This window comes from Haliaeetus albicilla, chromosome 4 (genome assembly GCF_947461875.1).
Source record: "Haliaeetus albicilla chromosome 4, bHalAlb1.1, whole genome shotgun sequence".
NCBI lineage: Eukaryota > Metazoa > Chordata > Aves > Accipitriformes > Accipitridae > Haliaeetus > Haliaeetus albicilla.
The window spans coordinates 24,914,224-24,933,442 of NC_091486.1; the positions used below are offsets into that span (position 1 = coordinate 24,914,224).

At 36.6% G+C, this 19,219-nt stretch overlaps 1 protein-coding gene and 1 long non-coding RNA gene across 7 annotated transcripts in view; both read right to left on the reverse strand.

Moving 5' to 3' along the window:
• Positions 1-19,219, reverse strand: part of OLA1 (Obg like ATPase 1) — a 104,104-nt gene that overhangs the window by 72,898 nt on the left and 11,987 nt on the right. For 3 of the 6 annotated variants that reach the window (XM_069781454.1, XM_069781455.1, XM_069781456.1), the window contains exon 4: positions 18,280-18,407. The exons of the other annotated variants lie outside the window; for them this stretch is intronic. In XM_069781454.1, the coding sequence (XP_069637555.1) occupies positions 18,280-18,407 (128 nt within the window). The remainder of the gene's footprint in view (positions 1-18,279; positions 18,408-19,219) is intronic. 6 annotated transcript variants of the gene reach the window in all.
• Positions 11,370-18,254, reverse strand: LOC138685103 (uncharacterized). The gene is made up of 2 exons (XR_011324335.1): positions 15,600-18,254; positions 11,370-13,840 (listed from the first exon to the last, which is right to left on the reverse strand). It is a non-coding gene; the product is annotated as an uncharacterized lncRNA (long non-coding RNA).

The following is a 19,219-nucleotide window of genomic DNA, read 5'->3' on the forward strand; positions in this document are numbered from 1 at the left end:
ATACAAAAATAACACACTTCCACATAATTATGCTTGTTCTGAAACAAAGAACAGCTATTTGTTCTCCAAGGCAAGTTTAAAACACAGCAAAAAAAAATGTAACTTCACACTGGCTTTATGGGCGAGATTTGAAATTTCATCACGTTAAGCTAGGTCTTAACCTACCAAATTCAACCAAACTTAACATTTCAATTTAAAACAATTTTCCTATAGCTGCAGTGGTCCCAAAGATATCTTTCTAGTCAAGAAGCTTTTAGCTCTCCGAGACTGCAAACAAATTATTGTTTCTCATATTTTCCCTGCTCTAGTACAATAAATTAACAACATTCTAGTAAATAGCACTACTGACATACAAAACCCTGTTAACCAACATCACCCTGCTGTTACATTGCAAAAAACCAAAAAGTAGGAAGGCAAAAAAAACCCCCAAATCAGCAACTACTACCACGTGCAGAGGAATTCTGCAAAAAAAACCCCTCCATAAACAGAAAGAGATGAGAGAAAAGCGTAACTTGAGGTTTTTAGCTGACAAAGGCAGCATTTCTCTCCAGCAGGGAGGGAATTTGGATGTCGCTTATGAGAACCAGATGAAGGGACATGAAGAAGTAAGAACTCCTTGTGTGACTCCACACACAAGCTGGAAATGATGGCAGACTGCAACAACCTGTTGGTATGAAGGCACTTTCCAGGGCAGGCAGTGCCTGCCACACCTGCGGGCTGCCGGCATCACCCTTCCTGGGAATCCCACGCTCCCTCTCCCGAATGTGGCCTGAAAGGCTCTTGACACGCTCCTGACACAGGACAACAGAGCAGAAATCAAGTAAGCCGCCCAGCCTGCAGCAGTGAGGACCGAGCGCAAGGCAGACAGGAACAAGCTTGTACACCATAAGCTTATCACCCTTACTATAGGGGATACACAGACATCTGCATGGCACAAGTAGGAGAACCACAGTTTAAGTATCCAGACCCCACTAGTACAGACTGTGCTCCTGGACTTAATTGGTTCCCTTAGTTCATTAAACAGCAAGCGGTACATTCCCATCTACAGCAAGACTAGGAAAAGCTGTGAAATATTTGTCCGAAACAGCAGCCGATTAGGAAGATAAAAATTACGATGTATTTACCATCTGAAGTGTCCGGTTCACCATACTATTCAACAACAATGCTCAAATCGAAATATCTTTGCACGACAACTTTACACTGACTGCACAGGAGCAAATGAAAACTTAATAATATCTAACACTTTACAAAAAAGTATAGGGCTTCATTAAAAACAAATTTTTAAATAATGCTGAATGTTTTTTTCTTCTGTTAATAACTGAAGCCCTGATGAGAAAGACACCTGAAAAGCTGAGAAGCCCATTCAGCTGACAGGATCTTTGCTCTACTAGGCATACTCACACGAGGCACTCTCCAGTTCTAACAACGGCTAAGACAAGTCCAACAGCAACACTGTAACACTTCTGCATAAAAGCAAATATATGCACATAACCGAACTCCCCAATTATTTACTCAAAGAGTGCAACTGCATCCATTAATACTCAAAACCACTCAGAGTGAAAACATACAGAGAGGGGGAGAAAAAAACACTTAACAAGCATACCAACATTGTTACTTTATTTCAGTATGGGATAAATCAACTACAAGGAAACATTCTCTCTCTTTCCACACAAGAAGAATGTGTATTTGTAAATGATCAATTAACTCATATACTAAATTATTCGTTCTATGTGGCACAGACACATCAAGGTCAGTCTACAAATGTAATCAATACAGGAGGAGAGGGTGTTTATTTTTATTTTTTATAAATATATACTGATGAGTTTAGGTTCAGACCATGCCATCTTTATTCACACCGAGCAGAACTTGACTGCAATTCATGGAATTTAAATCACAAACACAGTATGACTAAATAAAAGAAGTGTGCCCTCAGAAGGGATACAGAAGTACTTTTAAGAGTCACTTTTGTTCCCTCTTCCTACTTGCTTACATACACATTCCAAGAAAAACAACAGGAAAACATTTGAAAGGATGAGAGCAAGAATGAGTAATTTACCAATTAGCAGTGTAGAATGATGTTGGAATAATAAAATAAAAAATATCATCTTGGTAAAGTGATTGTTGTTAATGGTTTATCAGTTTAATCATAACTATGAAATGTGAGCATTAAAATAATCACATTTTTATCAAAGCCACTGCATGGGAAAAGAGACTATATGAGTACAGCTGCATTTTTTAATACTGTTCTGCATGGTCTTTAGCTTGCATTTATATCATTTTCATATCACATCACTACAGGATTATTGTTGGAACAGTGCTGTAATCATTATTTGACTGTAAGCTACTTTTAACTTTATTTTTATTTGTAGATTGGGGGATTACCTTGAAATACCATTGCATATTTTTCCCCTTCCCTTGTAAAAGCTTTAACTAGTAAAAGAAACCTGCCAACATTGTGACAGCTGGTTTTAAGAAATTCAGTATAAAGCTTCAGTGATTTTTGTCCCAGCTGTAACCAGTACAGACTCCTTGCTCCACCACGGCCATACAAAGTGGTTGGAACACATGAGCAGAGTTGGATTTATTTCACTTCACCATCAGTACAAGGGGAAGGAGGTTTGAGAAAAAATGGAATTGGTAGGACAAGTGGCCCCTAATTTGCAGTATTCCTCAGAAGGATAAGTTACTAGATCAACATTATGTGAAAGAATAGGAAAGTTGAGCTTATATGCTCCTCAGTTCTTCTAGCCCAAGACAGAGGAGGGGTGACCACTAAAGGCATCCTTCAATGCTCCAGGACTAATATGCAGCCACAGAGATTTTATCACAGATTCAGTAGAGGCAGTAACTCCTGCATGCAAATTACTATAGAATTACACAGTTGTCATGTATTCCCCACAAAAATAAAGCAAGTGAATATAAAAATCAGTAATGATGTAGCTTTGTTATAGCCCAGTTTCTTCAAATGGGAACTATGCCTTAGATAATTTTAAGTACATGGAAATTTTGAAGAGATGTTATTCCTTTATTAAGCTTATGTGTAACTACACAGGCCTATTGCATACTTAACACAACCAACATACAAAGAACTATACTAGTCTTACCTGGTTTATTGAACTTTCCACAAAAATCATCCTTTACTCAAGACTACAGAATTTGAGGAAGACATAGCAGTATTTTCCACAAATTTCTATGGCACTGAATATCTGTTTTAACACAAGGAAAACAACTTAAGAAATCATAACCCAGTCACATGCAAATTCTTCCCATTCACTTTGAAGTGGAAAGACATGGAAATAAAAGAAAAATACAGCAATAACAGAGGAACAGAACATCACAGATCAGGTATTTCCAGAGAAAACCATTCAGTAGGTATCAGTACAGTCATTAGTACAGTAGGGTCAGAATCAGAAAATCCTGTGTGTGTTATCAAAACCAGGGTTTGCTTTTGGCTTTTATTTTAAACCATGTAAACTAAAACTATTCTGTTGATATCAAAATGTGTTATATGGAACAAAACATCTCCTGCAGTCCAGATCACTTTACTGCAAGGCTTTTTTCTCTGTAGCAATATCATCATGTGCCATTAATCTGCTAGCTGAAAAAAAAAAATACTGAAGCCTAACATGTATTTATATCTACTTGTTAAAAAAAAGTACGAGAAAAGCCTTCCATAATGGAGAAGGGAGGAGGAATGGAGGGGGTGGGAGACAAGAACAGGACACAAAAAACCACCTTTTCCAAAGATTGTTCAAGGCAAAAGGGACATGTCATGTTAAACAGTAGTCAATAGCTGTATACAACCAGTAAACAAATTCAGCTCTATGAAAAAAGAACTACATCACCATTTAGTGGTTGCAATTTAGATTATTCTAGCGTGTAATACTTTAATTGTATAAAACAAAGCTGATGTCACAAACACAAAAGAACTTCTTGCAAAGCAAGCACCACAAGTAATTTTTATGCTGCCACCGATGGCTGACAAGTGATGAGCACTTTGTTCAAATTTATATACTTACGCATCTAAGGCAACAGGTGGCTTATAAAAAGAAAACACTGAGAGCTTTTTAACTCTTCATTATCAAAATTTTTATAATATGTTTTATCATAATGACTAAACAAACTCTACAAATAAAAGCTTAACATACTAGATACAAAGATGAACTATGGCTCAGGGAAAATTATCCATTATTTTGATAAAAGCAGAAACTGAGGTAAGGTTCTGGATCCCACTGACTTGAGTTCTGCCTACATTCACAATGTTTTGTAGTTGCACAAAGCACTCAGTATTTAAACAGTACCTTGTGATATATAAATTAAATCAATTTAATGCAAGAAATTTTATATTTTCTTGCTGACTGTCTTTTCTATATCCATCTCAAACAATAGCTGAATATTGTAGCACAGTTGGAAAGAAATTTTTACTTTCAGGTCTTTAAACCAACTGAAAGAGTTATGTGTTTCAGTTGTTGCTTGATGCAGTTTTGGGCCAAGAGTGGCATTACAGAAACGTGTTGGTTTTTTTCTAAATATCACACAGTCCAATGAACAGTTTTGTTTTCTTTAAGCACACAGAGAGTTATAAAAACATAATTTAAAGGTCTACACTACACAGAATGCAGGAGAATACTTCACACTTGCATTTAAGTGCAGAAGACTTGCAGGCAAAATAAAAGACACAACAAACACAGATAATTCAGACTAAAATTAAGAAAAAAAAGGAACTTAGAGTGGTATTGACTGATTTAGTTACATTTAAAAAAAAAAAAAGGAAGATCAGTCGAGAAGGCAAAAATGCAATAAGCATACCAAAACAATCTTTATATTCTGCCTTGTAATTAAACTGTGAAATAACCATCTGCTTATGATTAAAACATTTTAGTGTTTGCTGTTTTGGATAGATTAAACGCACATACCAAGATATTAGACTTTTTCCTCTGCATAGCAATTTTACCATACCATCCCTAACAATTAAAAAATATGACACATCAATATTTTTATCCTGTACACTACATATATATATATATAAACACACACACACAATTTCTATGGTGATGTTCACTGGATTAATCTTTCTGCTTTATGACACTCCAGAGCAATGCAGAGCAGCTCAACTTAGTCTTGGACTGCCTATCTTTCAGATTCCCTCTGCTTCTTTCCATATTTTCTCTGAAAGGAAGCAATCCCTCTCAAGCAGCCTACATTCTTGTAGCTATACATTTCCTCCCTTTTGCAACTCTTTCGCACACTCGACTTCCCATTCCTACTGCCATTTAGTTTTGAGACATCAATTTTCAGAACAAATTGCCAAAGCTTGGTGCATAAAAATATTCAATAAGCCTCAGGGAACTGTTATCTCAGTAACAGCTATCTCAGTAAGTACTGAAATACAAACCTATGCTCAAACAAATTTTAAAAGTTTAAGTAGTAAAGTGAGCTTGAGGTATGGAAGCTGATCTGCCATCACCATTATTGGGAGAAAAACCTGTATGATGGGGTGGAGAGGGGGGAGAGAAGGAAAAAGGTAGAGAGAAGGAAGAAAAAGGGGTGTCTGATTTTATAAAGAAAGCCTTTTAAACTAACTTTAACAGAAAAGAAATTAACCGTGTAATGCTTGAATACTAAGAAAATTAATTCCATATCTAAGGATAAATACTGAGGTTCTGAAGAATCTTGTTGCTATTGTATGCAACAACAGACAAAGCCCCACTTTAACTGCAAAACTCAAAATAAGAACTGAAAGTAACATTTCTGAGGTATTCCACAAGAACAAATGGTTGGGTTGATAATTAATGCATTTTGTTAATTGCCTCCAGGCACTGAGGCTTCAGGATGTCATTTGGGGCTAGAGACCTCTTAGCATCATTACTAAAACAGCTTTCAAAGCATCTCTAGCAACTACTGCTGACATAAACATCCAGTACTTAAATCCAGCCCAATGCTAATTTTGTTCTTCCATCTACAATTTCAGAATAAAAATAAATCCTGAACTACACTAAAAAATAGCTGGGAGAAACCTGAGAGTAGCAAATGCAAGAGTGACAGCTTCCAAACAGAAAAAAACCCCAAACCATCAGAATTTCTGCTCAAATGCCATTGATAACTGATTAATAAATGAGCACCTGTAAACCCAAGTAGAAAAGTAAAACTTCATCCTTAGCCAATGTGAAGCTGGGCTTCATCAGGATGGAAGAGTACTTTTGGAAAGCATACCAGAAAAATACCATCTTTGTTGAAGGCTCACCAAAAGAAGTCAGCAGATTTCCTCATCAATACTTTATCATTACAACAACAGCATAAAGGCACATCTGCAACTGAATCCTCATCTCACTAACATCTCCAGCATATATAATAGTCATCAAAAAGTCAGTTTTCCTCAAACTCCAGTGGACAACATGCAAGGTTTGAAAGAAAACATGTCTTAAATCTTGCAGACTTGGAAGGAAAAAAAACCAAAAGCAAATTTAAAAAAAGGATGCAATTTGCATCACATATTTCCTATGGCTGCCTTTTTACAAACATTTTTCAACATACTGTATCAGCTTAATGCTCCCTCAGTTAGAACAGCACGACTGTTTGCTGGATTACATGTTAAACCTGATTAGAGAAATGACCTATTTTTAAAATAACCCAGCAAGAAGAATATAGTTATTTTTAAAAACCAAAAGTCCTTTTACTACATGGTTCTACAATCAGTTCCAACAGCACAGAAGAAAGTGGCAGCATATAGATGAGAAAAAGTGCTGGATGGAGTACGGAGCTGCTTCAGCTACCAAAAGACATACTTATCCAGCGTACGAGTACAAAGTATGACTTAGGAAAGGGCAGACACCTATTTTTCTAGAAGTGGCATTTTGGTCATCGTAGAAACCAGGACTGCTCCAATAAATAGCAATTCTGAAAGAAAACTGAACCAAAAGTTTTTCTGTCAGTTTATTAAACAAACAGTCTCATAGACTGAAAAAGGTTGCATCTGAAACAGAGCTTTTGCTTGTGTGTGACTCCTAAAGCAGTTCTTCCTAAAGCAGTAACTGCCGCCAGCAACTTTTAAGCACTTGTGGGACTATGGGCAAAGAAAAAGGAAGCACTCTAAACTGACACCCCAAGGATCTCAGACAGATTTGCTTGACACACACAAAAAAGTAATTATATTTTAATTAAGCCTTATAATTACATATCTTAACTAAGCTAGGAGCCTTGTTTAGTTTGTCTAGGATAAGTAACTTACAGCCAGAATAAGAAACCCAGAGCCAGTTTCATCCTGGTCTTCATTTGCAGTATTTACTCCACTGTTCAGTACACAGCAGTATCACACACGTACATCACAGAAATACCAATACAAGAAATCCAGACGATTAGGGAGAATTTAATTCATACATTTTGAGGGAGAAGACCTAGCAGAGCATAAAGTGTATTCAAAATAACTTGCAAGCATAAAGCTTGCTATAAATGCAAATACAATGAACATATGTCCAGTGATGTGCACCCATTTGTTTTAGGAATATGAATTGAACACAAGCCCATGACATGGCAAAGTTCTTTTTAATAAAATAAAATAAGTCAGCAAAAAAGAGCACTCACAGTGCTCACCACTGCTCCTCTTCACAAGTGCTTCAAACATATTTTATCCTTTCTTCAACTAGATTACTGTCATTCCAGACTTTTTTACTTAAAATTCTTAGACTTTAGTTCCTATTTAAAGAGAGGAAGAGACAAATCTTCAGAGTAACTTAGTCTCTTGCCTCAAGACACTAAAAGCTATACTACTTGTACCTCTAGCAGGAGCCGAAGCATTGGTTTCCCTCACCTGGAGACCACCACTCCCACAGATGATGCACCACAATCACTTCTGCAAGTGCTCCTTGTCTATTTTAATATGAAGTCACCTAACTTCACATCAGCCTCAGCAATAATTAAATCAGCTCATTTGATATTGACACACTCACATACTCACTTGCCATACTCAACTCTGGAGCAATGAGGGACAGTGATGAAAAGCCCCTGAGTGCAAACGTTGAACTCCTACTGCTGCTTCCAAACCCAACACAGGTCTATGCCCTCAACTGTGTTAAGTAGCATGGCCATCTAGTCATAAATTAGGAAACAGAGAAGTGCTTCTAAAAGCCTATTTCAAAGTTTTCATTAAAAAACTGCATCAAAAAAAAAAAAAACAACCAACCCAACAAACAAAATCAACAACAAAACAAACCTCCCTGTCTCTTTGGAGGAATGCACTTTTGAGAAAGCAACTTTCTGAAAGGGAAGGTATAATATTCTCAGTCTACAGACCACTCACCTTTCTGATGCAATCACTGCAACTAATTAAACCGATGCTGACAAACAGTCAGCTACTTATCTTTTTCTGTTCCCAAATTCTTGCAAAGAATTGATTTTACCTTGTCTGAGATGGCCTTCCTCCAACCAAAGGAAAACAGGCATTCACATTTCATATTACAACCAGAAAAAAAAAACAAAAAACAAAAAACCTGCAGTATTTTTCCCTTCAAGCTTCCAAGAAAGTCCATGGCACAACAAAGAAATTACTTATAAAGTGTTAAACTATCACGGTCTTAAAGCCAGGATACCCTACAGTAAAGACACCCACTCAAACAGGTGAACGTTTCAAAAATAGTCACCTGAACACCCTCTAACACTATCACATATTGATAATTTCTTTAAAGTATTACAGAGAAATATTTAAGTCTCATCTGTATTGCCTGAATAGCAATTATATGCTGCCATATGACACACAAAACTATAATAAAAGTAGTTGTAGGTCAAATAATGGCAACGACTCAGTAAAGATAACCTGCCTGGTCTTTATTCTCAAGGGGGGGGGGGCGGTTTACTGGTCAAGTACTTTATGACTCACAGTACAGTGTATTAGAAATTTTCTATGTATTCTTGACAATTGAGCGATTGCCCTTGTAGCTCAGTAGGTAGCTCTCCTGTTTCTGGCCTACGAGGTCATAGCTTTAAGTCCCTGCTGAGGAAGCTTAACAAGTTCCATCTATAAATAGAATGGCATTAGACGCTGCTACTCTAGCAAGGGTGGTGGCCTTTAGACAAGAAATTTTTATGTTTTCATCTGTTCTGATAAGAAAAAAGGAATTGGACATAGAGAGGCACAGGATATTAGGCTAAAGATGAATGAGAGAGTAGGCTCCAAAATCTATTGTAACTTCAATTAGCATAAGACTTACAATTCTAGCATTATCAAACTACGATAAAGGCTAAAAAAGAATGCAAGAACAATAATTTTCCTTCTCAATGAGCATAAGTAATTAACTAAAATTACAGACTTTACAATATTTGAGACTGAAAAGAAACCTCCCAGGTACTGTACATTCAAAACTCAACTTGTGACATCAAGAGGCAACCTCAGTGTAAAACAAAGTTCGGAGTTTTTGATCAGTTACAGAAACGTTTGAACATTCACAGCTCTCATCTTACTCTTTCTGAAGTAAAGTATATCCTTGAGAGACATTTAACTAATTATCAGGAATTAAAATGAAACCACTCTGCAATGTCTAAATTTTTGGTCCTCATACCCATATATTTGGAGAGGCTTATTCAGCTCTCAGAATAACAATTACTTGTGACAAATTTAAGAACAAAGACTATTTAAACCCTTATCTGAGTTTATTTGTGCTTTAAATTGTAGTGACCTGACTTTAGAGGAATATGGATTAAAGCTCAGGTATCACTTTCACTCAGCCTGGCGATGTAATTTACTGTTCAATAAAGACAAAGACTAACTCACTAGAATGCACACAATTTTCCAGCACCTTTTCCACAATCTGCACCCACATGCCCAGGAAAACAAATTCCCTCCTCTGTGGGAGCAAAAGCTGCAAAGAGCATACTGCAAACAGTTTTGAGGTACAAACCTGTAAATTTTGTTCATATATGCACACCAAAAGGAAAGAAACAGCAGCTATAAAACAGGAGATGAGGGTGATTTTACAATATGACTTCCTAGATCTCAGAGACACTAACAGTACATTCAAGTAAGAACAACAACAGGCCTTGCAAAATATAGTTTAGCTTAGGGGGTTATTGTCTTTCCTGTATTAATCTTATTTGCCTAAGTGAAAAATCTGATCAGGTAAAAGTTTTCTACAGCTGGCCAAATTAAGCTAGTTGATCCTGCACTGGCAATGATCTATTGAACAGGATGTGGGTGTACAAAAACATCTCCCTCTTGCAGGTTTAGGTTTAGTGGTAGCACTACTTGAAGCTGCATGTTGGAAGACTCACAAGAATCCCACCCTGGTCCTTTAATTCCACTACCAACATTTTGGTCAATAATGTACTACGATCTAAAACACAAGGTTTTTTTCTGCTCTTCAGATGCTTCTACAAAGTAGACTACATCAATAGATAACTGCTTTGCAGCATCAGCCTTCATCCTAGGGCCTCTTCCCATATCATTGTATTGAAGAGTAAGGCACATGAGAAAGATAACAGCCATTGGGGTCACCCCTAATCTACTCCTAATTTCACTTACATCCACTGTCTCCGCTGCTAGATTCTGCACAAACGCTTACTCCAATCCTACATGGTTACTCCTCAAGAAGCTTCTTTGAGCAGGTGTCTGCATGAATGTTTCTTCTCTCTAGGAAAAATTTTTCTGAGCAAAAAGACTGCTGTGCTTCCATCCTTGGATCCAGAGAGAAAAATCCAACAGTGCTAGACAGCACCAGCTCTCCAAGATGGCTTAAGGTTTGTACATGACACTAGTGACAACTGCACATGCTTCCCTGCAACAAATCTTTTTTCAAGGCAGTACATCCTGAAAATTGGTCTTCCATAACTCATTGCCTCTTCCAATCCCTTTTTTACTGGACATTTTGTGGTTGGTTTGGGTTTGGGTTTTTTTGGTGGTGGTTTTTTTCCTCAAACTGACTTCTGTGCCCAAAAAAGAAAAGAAAAAAAAGGCTTTATGCAAATGTGCTTCCTTTTGGCTGCTTCACATTATATAAAAGGGGAAGGAAGACTTGTATGCACATAGAATTCCTCTATACAATGTTGTTTGCTTCGGAACTTAACTTCACCTGTTTTCAGAAGGCACTTTGCCCAGTCTTGTTCATTACCACATAGAATGTGGTACCGTATCAAGAGGGTTGCAAAGGCCTGATTAGATTCAGCTAGTGGTTATTAAATGTGCATTGTGTTTCTGCTTGCAGGTACAAAACCACTCTAAGGAAGAGAAGAGAAATCTAGCACTCTGCTGCTTCTCTTTGTATCATCTACATGAACAAAAGGTCTGAAGTTAAATAAAGCTAAGCAGCCTCTGAAAAATCCTCCTTTCCTGCAACAAAAGCATTTTCTTTTTATACGAGGAAAAACTAATAAGTGAATCAGTATGCATCTCCAGGAATGTCTTTATTAACCTCCCTTTCCTTTCAAGGTGGTGGGCTTAGTATCTGAATGCTGAAAGGTAAAATTCAAAGACAGATTAACACATGGCCTAAGACAAATTAGCCCAAGTTTGGGGGGTTTTTTTTGTGACCTGATATTCTGAAATTGCAGGGTATAATACAAAAATAGCCTTGCTAATAAAAATTATTTCAGTTTTGGTGATGATTTTGCTAAAAGGGGTAGAGGAATGCCATTTTCACAACTTTGAGACAAAAAAAAAAAATCTTCTATGCAAAACCTTACCCAGAATCAAAACACTTTACCAAAAAAAAAAAAAAAAAAAAACCACAAACCACCAACCACCAAACCAGAACCCCAAGCATTAAAATACAATAAAATGTTTCACAGGGCCACAACTGCCACTTTAATTTGAAAGGTTTCACAATTTTTGCTTTTAATACAGAGAAGTCACTGAAAGATAACTGAAAGTTTACCTGAACTGTGAGCTACTCTAAATATTTTATTAAACATTAATTTAGTTACTCTAACAACAAATAAGAAGGAAGATAAAACCTCAGTAAGAACTATTATCTACTCATTAGCATACAGAAATACATCTTGATTGTGTAACACTAACAAGTTTAATATGTGCAAACTACTTTTAAACTTTGGTAGCTTAGCAGTGAAAGGTTTGTATTTGTAAATGAGGAACCCTAACTTTTTTCTTTTTTAACAGGTGGCAATTACATTTAGTAATATAAAACAAAACCAAAGCATCTTCAAAAAACTGAACCAAAATATGTTGAAGACAAAATTTTGTGAGACGGCTATGTTTACATCATTTCAAGGTGAATTTTGACACATTATAAAGATGAAAAAACAGCTTCAGATATAAGAAGTGACACAGCCAAGCTACAGCTGCATAAACAGAGCCACTATGATTTCCAATGCATAGAATACACATGCTGAAGGAATGAAATGTGACTCATACTTTGTTCACTGAAATGCTAGTGCAGTGGAGTGTGACTAAGTGATATCATCATATGCCTCCTCTCTGTAGCAGTCAGCTTCCAGGAACAGCAATCAGCAGGTATGATTTCTTCTTACAGAACATGGGAAAAAAATGCATCATGCCTCAAGTACATAAAAGCTACAGAATGATTAGCATCTTTATATAGAAAATACACAAATTCTTATAGAAAGTCAAAAAGTGAGGTCAGAACAGAGGATGCATCTTATTCAGTTAAATAACTTTGTTATCACCACTTTGATTTTTACAGGCAAATCAAAACACTGGCAGTATTACCACGAGTTCCCAGTAACCCTCATGATGATAAAAACTAAAGCAAAATCAACTTGATTTTAGATGCTGAGCAAAAAATCAGTAAGAATATTGTCAAACTCAGTTTTGATTAGTGTTCATTTCAAACAAGAATAAACTACGTTCAGCTCACATGATTCATATCTAAGTTTTAAATTATGGCAAATTGGTTTAGAAGTTCCCTAAAACCCTGAGGGAAGCAGAACCAGGGGGTGTACTAAACATTTCCAGTTACTGGAGTAAAAGCTATTAAAGCTTTTTAGGAACCCATTCACATTGGTCACACCAGTCACTTCTATAAGACCGCAGGGGATGTTTACCTAGCTTCATGGTTCTTTCACTCTCGTCACAAAGAACGACATTTCACGGATTATCAGTTACCAAACTCCCCATCCTGCCCCTAAAAGGCAGCTACAGCTCTTCTGCTGTGGAGTCAGAGCACTTCCAGGCAGAGGAGCAAAGCAGGAGCTCCCCACCCCTACCTGCCTGCACTCCCCCAGCACCATGTCAGTGCAGGCGGCTCACACATTCCTCCGCAGGACTGGAAGACCAGGTGATGGCATGCAGGTGAACTCTCAAGTTCTTCCACAAAAGCCAATGTTGCCTGCCCTACTTCAAACATTGGGCATTGAACCTTAAAGTTTTTTTATTTATTAAAAAAGAGCATTTGATAGCAAAGTACTTTTACAGACAAATTTCCTTCCAATTTCTGTAACTTTGATGAGAAAGACTGGATTTCATTAAAGAAACTAAAAATAAGAGAAAAATATGGAACATATTTTCTAGAAAACTAGGACTGCGGGATATCAGTGGGAAGAGAAACTCAAAAACATAAAGAGCTCTGGCTGTTTAACATCCAGTACATTCAAAAACTCGACAGAGCTATAGCAGGGACTAAATACTGATATCTAACATTTTCTTCACCAAAGCATTATTTAAGAGTAATTTGTAAATTTACACTTGTAACAAGGTTGCCATACTTAGTCCACCATACAAAGAAAGTAATTTTCTACAAGAACTTGTGACTGATCTGCCATAAAAGTTGAAAGGTGGTTAAAGCCATGCAACTTGGGAAGAAACACTATTAACAATCTTCAAACAGCCTGTCTTCTGCCACCACAAAACATTGCTGCCTCAGTTAAAACTGTAATACACCTGAAACATGGAAAATAGAACTGTCAGAAATGTTTCAAATTCAACAGTGAAACTCAGAACATGAACAAAAGCTGTAACTACTTTAAAGCATGTGTCAGGTTACTATGGTACTAACGCTGTAGATGCCACTATCCAGGACAGAAAACAGTTTTAAAATTAAATTCCCCATTCACTCAGCTAATAAGTAAGTAGGTATATCTGTTTGAGGTTCTCATAATTGGATTTAGCCAAAAATAAAACACACCCCTGCCCCTAAGACACTGGGATAACCTCTGAAATAATATTTTTTTAAAGTGTATTGAGATCAAATGGTTTATTTTAAATATCAGTAATTAAATTTCAGTTTGTCCACTTTAATAGAAAAAAATCTATAGGAAGTATCATAACCCAAGAATGTATTGCTCTATTCTGTATGGGAAAACTTATTTACCTTTTTTGCTGAGCTAAGAGGATCTGCTTCATACTGTTGCTAATCATGTACAAAAATACAGTGGTGCTCAACACAAACTTAACTCTTCTTTTACTTGTCCTGTTACCCTACCATATGCTGTTCTCACACATGTTGCTGTTTCTTTAGATATATTAAAATATACCTTAGACATAAAAACAATGTTTTCATTGATTTAATGAACACTGTCTACCCCAAGGAAAGTAACAGTGTATCTAGGATATGGAAATCTGAAGGCTGAAAATCCATAGCCATTTCAAGGTGAAGGTGCTTTCCTTTTTTAAATGAAATAAGGAAAGTAGAGAATTAGCCAGACAGAAATAAATCCCGTTTCTCCTCAGCTTTATACCATGCAAGAAATAGTCTAGGTAAATACCCCACAGAACTTCCACAGTTCCAACAGAAATGTAATTATAATTACTTTGAGAGTACTGCAGCTGCAGCTCACCTATGTGCCCTGTGGTGGATAAACTGATAGGCAACCATCTTTAAAAACCACCTCTTAACACAAAGAGGTAAAAACAGTGAATTCTGTTAGGGCAGCTAAAAAAAACCACCACAAACCTTTCATCCTAAAGAAAACACAGTTCAACACATTTGCAATGAATAAAGAAAACAGGATCAAAACCTTTAGCCTAGGACTATAAAATACCTTCAGTGAGATTCCCAAAGTTTGGCTTATCATACTCAACAGAAGCTCTCCATTCCTAGCTAGCCACTCCCCTGCATATTATTACCTTAATACAACTTGAGTGAGTCAATTCTCAAACTGCTTTTTGCAAGAATACCAACTGAACCAAGCTAAGTCAAAGCTTAACAAGCCTTTCTTAAATATACTCAGGCTTGCAATCTTGAAATCTACAGCACAAACCCCACAATGACCTGCTTCTGACTTTCTGCCTGGCATCCATCAATAAGACAAGACCAAATCTCCAAAGGGCTTTGCTTCACATGCTAACCATTAACATGGGTAGCAGTAGTGCATACTACAACAGCATAAAGACAGGGAGCAACAGTTTCAGTGCTCAAAGGTGAAAATTTGTTCCAGATCAACTCAAAACCTTAGTGAAAACAAAGGCTAAATTTTTCATGCTTTGAAAAAGCATGGTCCCCAGATCATTTCCTAGTGCATCTCTTAAGAAGACTTTATCATTCTCATCTTCTCTTCATCTTCAGCAACACCTCCTTTCCAGCTTGCTGGCATACAAAGCCTCACCTTCCAGTCCACTGCCTATCCCCTTTAAATAGGAGCAATCTGTCTAGGTGCCTTTTAAGTCAGTTTCCACATGACTGCAGAAATTCAGTGCCTACCTGCCAGGCTGAAAACCGATGGCCGGTCTCAGGGCACTGGTTCCTAAAGACACACAATCCATTAAGGACTTGGACCAAACCCTGGTAAAGGGCAACAAAGAAGTTTCATCTTCTCAGGATCTGCAAAGTTTAAGGATTTACAAAAACAGTTCAGGTAGTTTCTATATCCTGATAGAAACCACGCAAACTCCAGGTATGCCACAGACTCATAAAAAGGGATTTTGAAATTGGAAATAATTTTGACAGGTGGGTGGGTGTAAAAACATTACAGCATATAAAAGGACAAGTTGGCATGGTATATTGAAAACTTTAGTGAGTTATAGGTTTTAACTAGAGTTTGTGCTATATAACCAATAGACATTTTTTTTTTAATTTACTAGAGGGCTATTACTAGCTTTTAGTGCCAAATCTTCATTTTTATAGTACTGTGGGGAAAGGAAAGTAGAACTAATATGCACTTGGGGGGGGGGGGGGGGGGAGTAGGTTTACATCTCTCAACCACAAAATTTTGCATTAGTTTTTTTATCATTATCATCCCTAAGTAATATTTTGAAAGATCTTTGTATTTATTGGGCAACAACCGCACAGAATTTCTACCCCAATTCCTCACTAGCTTGCATTCTAGCTAAAATGTCTAGACAAGAGCAACATAAGAGGCAAGGTTAAGATTTTAAAAAGAAAAATTAAAAAGTGCTATTAAAAAAGTGATTCCATTATCTTTTTTTCTCCCAAAGAAGAAAAACAGCAATAATCATTTCACAACCATTACATTTCAGAATCCTTGAAAAAAACTGAAACATGTAACAAGTAAATGCAAGACTAGATTAGAAGAAATAGATAAGCATCCAAATGGTTTAAAACACCACAACAATAGTCTCATTCCTCTTTCAATCTCCAAAGAAAAATACAAATGGTGTTAACCCTTATAATAGCTACCTGAAACAAACGCTTAGGATTATTCAATATATAGATTAAAAAGTTTCTTCTGCACTGGCTATTATATCAACCTGTTCCTTAACAAGCATTTATGATACAAGTAACAAAACAGAGCAAGTATAAAGAATTTATCACTTGTTCTCAATTGACACCAGGCAAAACAGTAATTACAATCCCACAATAGCAATGGATTTGGGGAAACTGATCCTCGCCTTTTTTCTACGGATACTGTAGCAATGGTTCTTGGGTAGTTACAAATACTTAAAATATGTGTTAGTACAGCCTTCAATATTGAACTAGTTCCTAAAATTAAGTTCAAAAGACTTACTTCACTCTACCCAGTAAGGATCTGGCCTTGCCTTTTCAAAATGTCTTAGTTTTAAATACTATTAACTGCTTAGCTACAATCAATAGTCCATAGTTTTCTATTCTACTGAAAGCATGCGTCAAACGACTTCAACAGAAAATAGTAGCACTAGATATAAAATATAAATAAGGCCAGGTTTTCAAAAGACAAGTAATGCTCCACACATGCACAGTTATAGAAGGCTTCCAGGTACTAGATAATCTTAAAAAAAGGCCAATGTTACCAAAAGCATGTCCTGTCTTTCAATGTTATAAGCCTAAGAACATAATACCTTTCCCCACAAAGTTTTTCTCACTTGATTGAAAACACAGTACCAGCACTCTGCACCAAATCAGTGTCTAGGTATTCTTGATGCATAATAAATTCCATTTGACTGAGGTAGCATACCTACCTATTCACCAAACATGCAGACTGTAGAGGCACATCAGTTCACTGCTCTGTATATATATGCTTCAAAAAAACAAGCTCATGGGAACAAGGGTTCTAGCATCTAAATCAGTACTATAAGATAGTAATATTCCATGCCTTTGGGTTTTGTTTTAGGAACACCCTGCCCACAAAAAAATTTTTGCTCCAATCACCAAATAAAAAGTATTTCTATTTTTTCTTGTTTATCTTGTTCTAATGTTTCATCACTCACTGTATAACAGTGGCCAAAAGACAGCAACAAAGGTGTCCAGTTTCTGCAAATCTGCACAAACATTATTAAGCTCAATCTTTTCAGACCAGAAGCATTTTTCAACACTCAAAGTGTACTGCAAACCAACACACGCTTTCAGCAAGCTTTTAAGCGTCAAGTTTGTAAGTGCTGTTAATATGACCCTGAAGGCCAGTTCTGTATTGTGGCAATAGGTGACGAAAGAATCAAAGCCCTTTGTCTAACTGAGAAATGTTCAGAATTCACAGAGATGGGGGGTGGGCATTGTGTTCAAGACTCAATATAAGTCACACAGAAATCAGGAAAAGGAAAGAAGTGAGGCTTGCCCCATGAGGAACACAATCCCAGAGTCTGCTACTAACTCCATATTTTCATTTTCTGCTTCCATTTCAGCCTTTTATTATCACATTCCATTCTTCCTCCTTTATAAAACTAAACAATGTGCCATGCACTACTGGCAAAAGAAAACAACAAACCATTACTGCAGACTTCCAAAAACCCAGCTCCTTTTTAAGTTTTCAGCACAATGCCGATGAAAAGAGACATACCTGTTACATAGCAGAGGATGGGGATTTTCTTGGTTGGAAAAACCCAAAACCTGATGACTTTGAATTGAGTGGTAAAAGTTAAAATTTTAATAGATATTTGTTCCACAGTTCTTAGAGTACAACAATGCTGTCCTTAAGCTATAGAGAGAACATATAAATAAGTTTACATACGCATCAGATGAAAGATCCCATCACAGGCGTTAATATGAGACAAGAAGGAATTTCCTAAGCCTTGGCCAGTATGTGCTCCTTTCACAAGGCCTGCAATATCCACCACATTCAGAAAGGCTGGAATTTTGCTGAAATATAAAAGTTAAAAGTTTCATTACTGAAGCATATTAGCCAAAACTTGTGGCACAGAAATAAATTCAGAACATGAAAAAACAATGTTTCTTTATTCTAGAAGTCATACATGAGAGTAGCTTTCTTCCTTATTCAACGTGCAATGTATAAAAGACAAGATCCCCCCTCATGTAAAACATCAACGTTTCTTTAATTTCTCTGTCATTATTCATGTAAAATGAAGTAAACTAGTTTGAAGTGTGGAATCATACCGACAACTATATGAATAATCAACCAGGCCTGGAACACTGACACATGAAGTCAGTCATCTGTAATGAGCAGTTTTCATAGTACCAAAGGGATAAGACACATAAACAGCCATTGCACTCTGCTATCGCACACCTCTAAGGTTACCATTTAGTTCAGTAAGTTAAGCAATTTTCTCAGAAGACAAAGGCTTTTTTTTTTTTTTTTTAATACAGTGGTGATTAAAACTAGCAGTGATCAGCATTATGCAAACAATTTGAAAGAAAGCAGAAAACAAGTTAAGATGAAGCTGGCATTATAATGTAAACAGCTGTGATGTTTTCCACCATACTTAACAGCAACAGGTTAGCAGACATGTCTACAAACCATTTTCTATAGCATCAACAGAATAGTCATGAAGTTCAAATTAGCTTACAAAAAATGGAAAAAAGCTTTTAGAGCTATAGGAAATGCATATAGCAATTTATAAACTGCAAGCCTTTTATCCTCTGCAAATTCTCAAGTTGTTTTAAAATGAGCAAATAACTTAATAGGCAATAATCTTTTCAGGTACATTCTAAAC